At 43.8% G+C, this 12,715-nt stretch overlaps 1 protein-coding gene across 1 annotated transcript; it reads right to left on the bottom strand.

Moving 5' to 3' along the window:
• Nucleotides 1–831: 831 nt before the first annotated feature.
• ABHD15 (abhydrolase domain containing 15) lies at nt 832–12,502 on the bottom strand. The gene is made up of 2 exons (XM_056559018.1): nt 11,621–12,502; nt 832–2,262 (listed from the first exon to the last, which is right to left on the bottom strand). The coding sequence occupies exons 1-2, from the start codon at nt 12,475–12,477 to the stop codon at nt 1,737–1,739; spliced, it is 1,383 nt and encodes a 460-aa protein (XP_056414993.1). The 5' UTR covers nt 12,478–12,502; the 3' UTR covers nt 832–1,736.
• Between the last annotated feature and the right edge of the window lie 213 nt (nt 12,503–12,715).

Genomic DNA, 12,715 nt, shown 5'->3' with positions numbered 1-12,715 from the left:
GTTCCAATACACACAAAGGGAATAAACATGTATATAGCAAAACATGTTACTGCAGTCCTTTTCTGTGAGAAATACTTCATTTTCTAGAACAATTTCAGGGGTGCCAACTAGGGATCGACCGATATCGGTTTTTAGGGCCGATACCGATAATCGGTGCAGGTTAGGGCCGATAGCCGATAACTTATACCGATATTCCGGTATAAGTTATCGGCTATTTAACCCCCTGCGACACCGCTGCAGATCATTGATTTAAAGCGGGCGCTTTAAATCAATGATCTGCAGTGGCTTGTGCGGGGCCATAGGCCGCCGCCGCCACCCGCTTCTCTCCCCTACCTGTCAGGGTGGTCCGGGCCATCCATCCATCGTTCATGTAGTGTCCGGGGGCGTTCCGGGCTGTCCTTCTCCGGCGGTCATCTTCTCCACTCCGGGCAGGCTCTGGCCTAGTACGCTGCATAGACGCCGCTGCGCAGTGACGCCCGTGCGCAGCGACGCACCTGACATCACGGCATAGCGGCGTCTATGCAGCGTACTAGGCCGGAGCCTGCCCGGAGTGGAGAAGAAGACCGTGGGAGAAGGACAGCCCGGACCAGTTCACTCTTCACCCGGAACGCCCCCGGACACTACAGGAAGGATGGATGGCCCGGACCACCCCCATTACGGGTAAGTTTAATTTTTTTTATTGACTCGGAGGGTGGGGGAGGGGCCCGACCGGTATAGCGGTATGGGCAAAAATCCATACCGGTATACCGCCCAGGTGGGGGGTGCGGCGGGGGGCGGGGCATTATCGGCTTATCGGCAAGATAATTGCCGATACCGATAATGTCCAAAATCGTGATTATCGGACGATAATATCGGCCATACCGGTAATCGGTCGATCCCTAGTGCCAACGTTTACGGCCATGACTGTATTTCTGCAACAAATCCCTGGACTGTTCATAAAAAACATGACCCCCCACCTTCTGCTGCATTCATTGCCTTTACAGTCACGCAATCTTAACAAAACCCCACTAGCTCCAGGGAGGAGCAGGGACTATACAGGTAAAGATGGGTATGGGCAGAAACTGTAAGCTGGTACCCGCAAAGAAAACAAGTGAAATAGGTAGCTACCGGCAACCAGTCATGGGGGACCATGACATCTGCAGAGCTGAGAAGCAAGGCAACAGTAGTCACGGCACAGTCGGGGAGGGATCAGCTCTGTATCTATAGTGGAAGTGACCTCTACATGTGTCAGAGAGTTCTTACAGTGATGTCTCAAGGAAGAAATTTTCTCACTGAGGTTAATAACATGAAATAAAAATATGCAATCAATATGAAAACATCTGAATTGTTTTCTAATCAAGTTTTATTTAGTAAAAACAAATAAGGTGATATCACATTTAATAGATAAAATGGTGTCCCTATAAAGACATGGAGGGAGAGAGAATGCATTTGGGGCAGTTGCCAATCAGATTCTTTTATTTTTAAGGATAGGGTCACACCACCTGTATTTTGCTGCATATTTTCCTACTTGTTGAAGTCATCAGGTAGCAAAATTGGTTGCAGAAAATACACAGCAAAATATAGCACATGTGACCCTACCCTAATAAAGGCTATTGAAGAAGGAAAGCAGCTAGATGATTGCAATGCTCCACATTTTCTCTCTACGAGGTTGATTAATCTCTCCCGTTGTCTGCAGATTCTCTTTATAACATTTGTTATGTATTTGTTTATTATATTGTCCAATATGACTTGTACTTTCACCTGGTGTATGACCTTTTCCAGCTAAAAATCTCTTCTTCAAGATCTTTATAAACAGCGGTTTCTTGTCTTTGCAGCGTGGGCCTTCTCCGTCTGGTCATCAGGTTTGAGCTCCTTCGTCGTGTGAACCACTTTTTCTTCTCTTCTGTACGGAAAAACTCTGTTATGGATCGAAAATAGTCTAATGTAACATCATGACTCCATGCTACGTTTGATTCTCTAAGAAAGCCACAGTGACCTCCATAATGTGTTAAAAGGAGTAAAAAGTAAGGGTTGGTTCTAAAAAGTTCAATAGGGAGCGTAGTCTGCGGTGATCCTCGGATAGGATCGTCCATGCTACAGATGCATAATACTGGGACTGCAACTTCATCCACGTCACGCAAAGGGTCATTATGTTCCCAATAGCTGTCCCAGCTCACTTTCCTATTCTCACACTGACAATGTAATGTCTCATGAAGCTCTTTTAGAGAGTTGCTTCCAAATAGTTGCCTGGTGGATAGAATTTCTCCTAAAGCAGTAAAATATCTGCAAAAGATAGATACATCAGTGTGTGTTAGTAAATTACATATAATTGTGCAAAGAAAATGTCATTTATTGCTCAGCAGTCAGATTCCAGATTGAAGTGAAATAACTGATCTGATTTGGTGTTTTCTGAACTGTTTTCTTTATCATGCCCAGGTTACACCCTCTGCGTTTCCGTTCACCGCCAGTAACTGGGCAATGAATGGAACGGGATGCCTGCTGAAATCGTTCAGGTACCCCGTGACAACGCCTGGGGTGGTCCTGAGATCCCCGCCCCTAACCCCCCCCCCCCCCCCCCCCCCCATAAATGGCAATCGCGTGATGAATCGGACAATTCACCAGGGAATCACAGCTTTTCCAAGCTAATCAGGTCTCCGGTGACCCGGAAAAAAGGGTGATTGGTGCTGTCCTAGGCAACACCAATCACCCTTGCCCAGCAGGTGCCACCTCACATCCCCTGCTGGGCAGTGTCCCTGCAGCGGGGGTCCCTTACCGAGTCTGGTGGGCGGCGGGGTTCTCTTGGAGGCAGCAGCGGCCGAGGGGATACAGCAGGAGGCGAGGCCTGTGTGGCTCCTGCTTTTGAATTAGTACAACTCCCAGCATGCACAGCCAAAAGGGCATGCTGGGAGTTGTAGTTATGCAACAGCTGGAGTCACACCACTATAACTCTTAGCATGCCCTTTGGCTGCAGTAGCTGTTGCATAACTACGGGGTCTCGTGAGTGCTCCATTGTGGGAGCGTCTGTTTATCCTTAATTGCACTGAGCACATCTAATATATGTTTGGGGTATTGTCCCAGATGATGCTTAAGTTTCAATCTGTCATTTTGCATTAATATACTGTATTTGTCCGGTGTCTCTCCTGAGGATCCCCGATAATAGCAGGGTGAAACGCGTTGAGAGTTGTTTTTTCTTCAAATAGCAATTATTATTTGTGTGTGCATTTGAAATTTTCTTGGTGTGTAGCCGGAAATTGTGTGTTGGGATCCTACCAGTCCATTGTTTTATTCATGTTGGACTGGGGGGCTCCACACGCTTCTTGTACACTTGATGGAGATATGTTACTTTTATCTTGAGTATCATAATTGATTATATATGCACGGGGCTTTTTTCTTTGAATAATTTTAATAGTAGAGAATAAAAGTTAAATTTTAATATAAAGGGTGTTCTTCAGTGAAAATAACTACAACTCCCAGCATGCACAGACAGCCAAAGGGCATGCTGGGAGGTGTAGTTGTGTGCTTCCAGCTGTTGCATAACTACAACTCCCAGCATGCCTTCGGCTGTCAGTGCATGCTGGGAGTTGTAGTTTTGCAACAGCTGGAGGCACACTGGTTCTGAAACACTGAGTAAGGGTCTTTTACCTAACTCAGTGTTTCTCAACCTGTGTACCTCCAGCTGTTGCAAAACTTCAACTCCCAGCATGCACGGTCTGTCAGTGCATGTTGGGAGTTGAACTATTGCAACAGCTGGAGGTACACAGGTTTTGCACCAGCTGGAGGTTCCGTTTTGGAAACAGTGCCGTACGAGACTTTTTTAAAATTTTTGTAGGGTGGTAACTGTAAGGGTATATATATATATATATATATATATATATATATATATATATATATTATATATAGTGTTTTACTCTTTATTTTGTGTAGGGTGGTGTTTTTCGGGCGGGGGTTTACAGTGAGTTTACCGCTGGGAGATTGAGCTGCGGCAGAGAATTCTCTGCCGCAGTCCAAACTCCCAGCAGGAAATGTGCTGTAAATTTACCCTAAAAACACTACACTACACAAAGTAAAGAGTAAAACACTTCATATACACACACCCATACACAGTTACCATCCCCATAGGAATTAAAAAGGTCTGGTACAGCAGTGTTTCCAAAACGGAACCTCCAGCTGTTGCAAAACAACAACTCCCAGCATTGTTGAACAGCCATTGACTGTCCAGGCACCCTGTTTGAGAAACACTGCCGTAGGGTATTTTTGGTGGAGAAGGCAAACACCATATTGGCATTGCCCCTATGCAAATCCCCAATTTAGGCCTCGAATGCAGATGGCGCTTTCTCACTCCTGAACCCTGTCATATTTCAAGGCAACAGTTTAGGGCTTTTACTCCTTTTACCCCTTTTGAAAATGAAAAGTTGGGGGCTACACCATGTTAGTATAAACAAAAATGTAGTTTTAACACTAACATGCTGGTGTTTCCTCATTCTTTTCATTTACACAAGAGGTAAAAGGAGAAAAAGACCCCAAAATTTGTAACACAATTTCTCCCGAGTACGGATATACCGTACCTCATGTGGACGCAAAGCGATCTGCAGGGGGGGGGGGGGGTCCGACCACTGGGACCCCCTGCAATCTCCGAGACCCCGGCTCTCTCACTGAGGAACGCGTGTCTGCTACTGGTAGACGGCGTGCCCTACATTCATTTATATGAGAGCGCTGATGATGCCCGAGTGCTGTACTCGGGTCCTTTCGGAGCTCCCACAGAAAAAAATGGAGTGTGTGCCGCCTTCAGCACGTGCTCCACTCTGAGCCTCGGGTCCCGTTGATCGTGGGAGGTACACACAGAAAAAATCTATGGTGAAACTAGAGCTCTCCTATTCCCACCAGGAATCTCCTGGACTTTCAGCACTTAGACAGTCTAATCGCATCTGTTCTGTTGTTTTGCCCAAACCTATTTATTTTATATTGTTATGCATCCAACCAGCAGCGTACATATCAGTCCAGATAAGGCCTCGTTAACATTGACGTCGGGCTCTGATATTTGGATTTCCGTTGGCAATCTGGCCAGAAGGACGGGAGTTTAAAAAAACACTTTTATTTTCTCTGCTAAATTTCTGTAAAATTACCAGACTGACCCCATGCAAGTGAATGGGGTCTGTTGGGACCCAGTAGTAGCTGTTTGCAACCGACCCATTTTAGGGTCCAATCGGGTTAACGGGTTGGATGTGAACGGCAATGTGAACCTAGCCTTAGAAGAAGTATGTGTACATAACTAGCAGGAGTGTATTTGATTACAGTGCAACCTATATGCATTTTATCTTTGTCTTCAACTGTGTTTGTCATTTTCCTATGAACACTGTTTACATTTACCACCTTTTATCATTATTCACTGTTTGCATGTGACATTCTGAGATTTTTTAAGCTAAAACTAAAATGCATTTAAAACTAAAAAAAACTTTTAAACTAAAATGGAGCTGAAATAGTTAATATTGACTGCTGGGTATGTATTTTTTTTTTTAGAACCAAACAGAAGAGCCTTTAATGCCATTTGTGTTTATTCGCATTGCAGTACTTTGCAAATCACTAGGTTTCCATTTACATGACAGCATTGTCTTAGAATTACTGCGTAATGTGACAATGTAATGGCATTCAATTGCACTGATCAAGGTCTACATAATTAGTTTGCATCAGTGTTACAGAGCTCAGTTATACAGGCTGATAACAGGGTTAGATGGAGGGTGAGACACTGGACAACAAATCCCAGCAGGTCCCATTCACCTTGAATGGGGTCCATGAGTTTTCATTAGATGTCTGTCTGTTATTTTGCAGGATTTTAGCAGAGAAAAAAAACCTGACATGGATTTTTTTCTCTGCAAAGGTCTCTTCATTTCAGCGGAATCAGCGAACGGAGCTCCCTGACGGAGCGCTTAATGCTGATTTGAACTTGGCCTTAAAGGGGTTATCTGGTGGAAGGGAGGGGGGGGGAGGGTTAGAACTATGCCAATCGTGTGCAAGGCCAGTCTTGGACCAAAAATAGACCCAGGCATATTAGATTATGCAGTTAAAGGAGTAGTCCGGCGTGCACTTTTTTCATTTTATCCCGTCCGGGCTGCAAAATAAAAGAAAACACACTTTCTCTTACCTGCCAACGAGCCCCCGGAGCTCCGGTACACTCCGGTACAGGCGTTCGGTCCCCGGGCTGTATTCTTCTTACTTCCTGTTAGCCCGGCACGTCACACGGAGCTTCAGCCTAACACTTGCAGAGGCGGGACATCGCTGCGGCTGGTGATAGGCTGAAGCTCCTTGTGACGTGCCGGGCTAACAGGAAGTAAGAAGAATACAGCCCGGGGACCGGACACCTGTACCGGAGTGTACCGGAGCTCCCGGGGCTCGTTGGCAGGTAAGAGAAAGTGTGTTTTCTTTTATTTTGCAGCCCGGACGGGATAAAATGAAAAAAGTGCGCACCCCATTAACCCCTTAAAGGGGTATTCCAGGCAAAAACTTTTTTTATATATATCAACTGGCTCCGGAAAGTTAAACAGATTTGTATATTACTTCTATTAAAAAATCTTAATCCTTCCAATAGTTATTAGCTTCTGAAGTTGAGTTGTTGTTTTCTGACTGCTCAATGATGACTCACGTCCCGGGAGCTGTGCAGTTCCTATGGGGAAATTTTCCCATCATGCACAGCTCCCGAGACGTGACATCATCATCAGAGCAGTTAGAGAGAAAACTTCAGAAGCTTATAACTATTGGAAGGATTAAGATTTTTTAATAGAAATAATTTACAAATCTGTTTAACTTTTTTGGAGCCAGTTGAGAGATATATATATATATATATATATATATATATATATATATATATATATATATATATATATATAAAAAAGTTTTTGCCTGGAATACCCCTTTAAGCACGTTTTTCAGTTTTTGCATTTTTGTTTTTTCCTCCTTACCTTTTAAAAATTATAACCCCCTTCAATTTTCCACCTAAAAATCCATATGATGGCTTATTTTTTGCACCACCAATTCTACTTTGTAATGTCATTTTACCCAAAAATCTACGGCAAAACAAAAAAAAAATCATTGTGCGACAAAATTGAAGAAAAAAAAATGCCATTTTGGTGGGTTCCGTTTCTACGCAGTACATTTTTTCGGTAAAAATGATACCCTACTTATATAGGTTTTATTTTGTCGCACTTTGGAAAAAATCATAACTACATGCATGAAAATTAATACGTTTAAAAATGTCATCTTCTGACCCCTTTAACTTTATTTTTCCCGCATATGGGGATGTATGAGAGCTAATTTTTTGCACCGTGATCTGGTTTTTATCAGTACCATTTTTGTTTTGATCGGACATTTTGATCGCTTTTTATTTATTTTTTATGGTATAAAAAGTGACAAAAAAATATGCTATTTTTTTACGTGTACGCCATTGACTGAGCGGTTTAATTAATAATATATTTTATATATAGTTCGGAAATATACGCACGTGGCAATACCACATGTTTATATTTATTTTTATTTACATAGTTTTTTTTATGGGAAAAGGGGGGTGATTCAGACTTTTATTAGGGAAGAGGTTAAATCACATTTATTAACACTTTATATTCACTTTTTTTTTTTTTTGGAAATGTTATAGCCCCCATAGGGGACTATAACATTGCACACACTGATTTCCTACACTGATCACTAGAGATGAGCAAACTTACAGTGATTCGATTCGTCACAAACTTCTCGACTCGGCAGTTGTTGACTTTAGCCTGCATAAGTTAGTTCAGCTTTCAGGTGCTCCGGTGGGCTGGAGACTCTCCTAGGACTGTATCCACTTTTTCCAGCCCACCGGAACACCTGAAAGCTGAACTAAATTTATGAAGTTTGTGATAAATCAAATTACTGTAAGTTCACAAATTTCTACTGATCACTGCCATGCAATAGCATGGCATTGATCAGTGTTATCATCTCTCAACTGCTCCTGCCTGGATCTCGGGCATGGAGCAGTCATTCGGCAATCGGACTCGCAGGAGGCACGTAGGGATCCTCCTTGTGTCCATACAGCTGATCAGGAAGCCGCGGTTTGAACGCGGTGATCCCAATCAGCCCGACTGAGCTGCTGGGAAGGTTTCACTTTCACTTCAGACGTGGCGCTCAACTTTGATCGCCGAGTCTGAAGGGTTAATACTGGGCATCATCCCGATCGGTGATGTCCGGTATTAGCCATGGGTCCCGGCCGCCAGGACGACCCGATATGACGCAGGGTCACCGTGTGACCCCGCGTTATATCGTGGGAGCCAGGGCAGGACATAAATATACATCCTGCGTTGTTAAGTGGTTAAAATAAAACTGGGCTGTATAGTCTAAAATCAAGCTCAGGTGGCTCTCTAGCTGTTGGAAAGCTACAACTCCCATCATGCCTGCAATGCTTCAGGCATTATGGGAGTTGTAGTTTTTTAACAGCTGAAGAGCCACAGATTGGGGTGCAGGTTCACCTGGCAGGCAGAATACACAATGATATCAGTGACCTGAGTGACCTCTTTTCTGTTGTCTTTTCTCTTCATCTGGTCCAGACGCTGTGTGTGACTTCTTCCAGCTATATTTTCTTCTGCAGAGTCTGACGCTCGGACATTATTATTCCTCACTTTGTCAGCAGATCCACATCCACTGTTTGACAACAATAATCATTATAATGCTGTCAGACATTATACCCCCTAAAAATAATACTGCCAGACACGGTTTCTTCTGTTTGGCATAATCCCACCCCTATACTGTCACCCCCCCAGACCCATCTTTCCCCTCATCCTAAGGGCTACTCCACACTGCCAACGTTCAGAGGGCTGAATGTCTGCTTGCAGCAAGCACCGCCAAAGCCATTGGCAGTAGGATCGCACGGATGTGCGCAATCTCTCTAGATGGCAATGCATTCTGGTAGAGTTCTGCCAGCAGAATGGACGTCCTCCCAATAAACTAAAATGTTCATTCTTTGTGTGGACATCCATTCCGATGATGGTATTTCACTGCAGCAATTCTGCAGTGTGAACAGGGAAGAAGAATCCCATTGAAAACAATTGGACTCGGGTTTCCGCCTGCACAATGTCCTGAATGTGGATATGGCCCTAAATCCCCCCAGACTCCTTAGTCCTCTTCCAGACCCATCCTTCCTCTCCTTCCTCAGATCCCTTAGTCCCTCCCCCCCAGACTTCTCTGCCCCCGAGACCCCTCAGTCATTCACATTTTCATCCCCCTAGACTCCTCTGTCCTCTTGTTCCCAAACCCTCAGTTATCCTCCTTCATACTTTCTTACCCCCAGACCACTATCCCCCTTTTTCCCCATCCCAGACCCGGTCATTTTCCTTCATACTTTTACCCTCAGACCCCCATGCCCCCTTCTCCCCCAAGATCCCTCAGTCATCCTTCATTCAACTTACAGTTGTGGAAATCCTATTGTCCGACGCTCGGGACATGCCCCAAGCGAGTGCCGATTTAACCCCTTGCCGCAGAACACCGTGTTTATTTGTCCCAGCAGCGCCGCATTGGTATGAAGCAAGCTTAGGAGCTAAGCTCGCTTCATACCTGTGGCTAATGCCGGACATAAAGGGTTAATGCCGTAAATCCCACTGACACCGCAATCAAAGTTGATAGCAGCGTCTAAAAGTGCCAAATTCTAGTGCCGGTAGCTGATCAGGACGTCGCGATTTTGACGTGGATGTCCCAATCAGCTGTTGGGATGGAGGTTAGTCTCATCCAATCTGCACTCCTATGCTGTAGCTAGCAATTGCAGGCTCTAGCAATGGAGTGCCGATAACACTGATCAATGCTGTTTTATGGAAAAACATTGTGAATAAAGTGTAAAAAAAAAAAAAAAAAAAAAAAAAAAAAGTTAAATATGAATAAGCCCCTCCCACTAATAAGTTTGAATCACAAAAAAATTTTTTTTTTAATATATATACATACATGTGGTAATGCCGTGTGTGTAAATTTCCAAACTAGGAAAATATAACCTTAATTAAACAGCATAGTCAATGGTGTGAGCAGGGCGAAAAGTGCACTGCATAGAAACTGAAGTCCACAAAAGTTGCTTAATTGCTTTTTTTTTTTTTTTTTTTAATTTCTCCCCTTAACAATACTTTTTTTTTTTTTAAGCGGTAGATTTGGTGGTAAACTAAGTGATGTCATTACAAAGTACAGGTACAGTTGGTGGGGCAAAGAACATAGGTGGAAATTTTTAAGAGTTATGGTTATTAGAAGGTGAGGAGGAAAAGACAAAACCTTCCCTTATTTTGTGTACCAGGACAAGTGGATTGGGCTCCTGTTTTAGTCACCAAGTGTTTTTTTTTTTTTTTCACCCCCCCCCCCCCCCCAAACCCTAAATCATCCTCCTTTCCTTCCAACTTTTCTGCCCACCCCATACCCCTCTATCTCCTATCCCCCCCCCCCCCCAATCAAGAAGTTTTTTTCAACTAATGCAGGGTTGGTCGGCAGGGTGCGGCACCAGCAATTCTCCTCCCTGCTCGGAGCGGAGCAGGCAGGGCAGGGACGTCCGTGACATCAGGGATACAGGGACGCATTTGTTTAATTAAAATAATGGTAAAGTCTGGCACTAGGCAGATGGGTGGCCCGCAACAGCACCGCCAAATGCCTGGTGCAACCGATTGCCATTCTGGCACTGATCATGTGTTATATAAAAAAAAGTAAACCTGTACTTGCCTCCAGCACTCCCATGGTGCCTCTGGTGTCCTTCTCCGATCCCCCCGTGCAGTCCTCTTTCTGGGCCCTGGAAGCCTTGGCCAGCGATAGGCTGAGCAGCAGTGTGATGCATTGAGCCGCTACAACCAATGCTCAGCCTATTACTGAGGCAGGACATCGCTCCGGCCGGCATTTAGCTGAGACACAGTGTGATGCATTGACCACTGGCAACCAGAAAGAAGATGGCAGTGGAGGACTGGAGCACCTGGGGAGTGGCAGCAGGTTAGTCCTGTTATTTTATATTCTGGCAGCCTGGGCATAATGACAGAAAATAGTTCTGCGTGAGATATCTCCTTTAAGATCTAATGTTAATAAAACTAATGGCGTAAACAGAATTACCGATTTTTGGTAACTTCATATACCAAAAAAATTATGAAAAGTGATTTTAAAAGCCCATCAAAACAAAAATGGTGCTGATAAAAACTATAGATCACGGCTCCAAAAATGAGCCCTCAAACAGCCATGTATTAAAAAAATTAAATTGTTATAGGGGTCAAATGACAATTTAAATAGTAAAATCTATATAAATTGGATATCATTGTAATCGTATTGACCTACAGAATTAAGGTAAAATGTCATCACTGAAAGGTGCACTTTCAAATGGTTGTGTTGTCCTTAGCCAAATCTTCAGGATAGGTGATAACTAACTAACTGATAGCTGGGGTTTGATCACTGGAATCCCCATTGTTCCAGAGAATGGAAATCCTGTGTCCCCTGAGTGAATTGAGCTGCATTACACCTATGCTCTGGATACATTTTAACTCTTAGGATAGCCTCTTCAGCTCGGCTTAGCCAGTTATAAAATACAAGTAATGGTTGTTGTAGACTATGCTGTTACGTATAACCACTTAACTAGAATGTTCAATAATTCATCCTATTACTCTTGCTTTTGCATTACCTGTTAAGATTTGCTTTCTGATAAAGCAGCAGAGGCCATTCATAAAACCATGGTAGTCCAGTTTCAAACCACTCCTGGCAGCGAAACACTGGTGAAATGCAGGACACAGCGGTCATTGAACTAGATGAGCCATATTCTCCCAGATAAGACAACAGCAGCCCAGACCCAAGTCCTTCACTTACAGCGAATAGCATAGAACTTGGATGTTTAAAACAAATATAATTTACAGCTTCTTTTAGATCTCTAGGTTCCCCAAAATCCTGTAGTCTAAGTGTTGTAAGCGGACAGTCATTCTGCCCACGTCTGTTAAAAATTATTGGATAGTAGCCTTTTCCTAATGCAAGTAGGCACAGGTTGAGAATGTTTCTGGTAAGCTTTCCAAAAGGGTTCGGAATAACCAGGAGTAATGGGGGGTTATCTGTAACATTTGTCCCCCTTCTTGTTTTTGCAATATGTCTTGGTCGCACAACCCAGTCCAAAGCAATGATACCACCATCTGAGAGCTGCAGGTATTCCCTGGCTAACTCCAAAGGATTATCCGGTGGAATGAGGTGTTGAATAAAGGTCTGAAGGTTTGGCCAACAACTCCACCACCAGTGTGTTGGCTCAAGGACTAAGCGCTGAATATCTTTAAGCAGCCATTGGGCAAGAGCTGATGGTTTGCATATAAGCTGGTAGCCTTCTGGAAGAGACTCCCAAGAGTTTCCAAAATCATCTCCAAAGCTATCTTCCTCTTCAGTCTCTCCAATACATTCTTGCTTATGTTTGGTGTACCAAAACTTGGCCTTGGAAATAGAATTTATAAGCACACTTATCCGGGACCAGATTTTCCACCACAAGCTTTGCACTGAAAACATAATGTGCTACTATGCCACTTGTGGAGAGACGTGTGAGCTATCTCTTCTGATACCTTGTCCGTGAGCCTTTTTATCAACCCAAACATTTTTCTATCTATCTTAGCAAATGTTTTATTTATTTAAGCCCTCAGCGCCCCATTGGCTTTGAGTGTTAGTAAAGGTCAAACTGTTCCTGTGCCAAAGTTTTAGAACTGTGATTTGTGTTTCAACAAAGACTGCAGCTACAGCGTGTCCATAG

This window comes from Hyla sarda, chromosome 2 (genome assembly GCF_029499605.1).
Source record: "Hyla sarda isolate aHylSar1 chromosome 2, aHylSar1.hap1, whole genome shotgun sequence".
NCBI lineage: Eukaryota > Metazoa > Chordata > Amphibia > Anura > Hylidae > Hyla > Hyla sarda.
Note: the sequence above shows the minus strand (reverse complement) of the source record. Positions and strands in the feature narration are given on the sequence as shown.

Coding starts and splice junctions, on each gene's coding strand:
- ABHD15 (XM_056559018.1), bottom strand. CDS start 12,477: ATGTTTTCAGTGCAAAGCTTGTGGTGGAAAATCTGGTCCCGGATAAGT. Junction 2,263..11,620: donor CAGAAAGCAAATCTTAACAG/GTAATGCAAAAG, acceptor TATCTTTTGCAG/ATATTTTACTGCTTTAGGAG.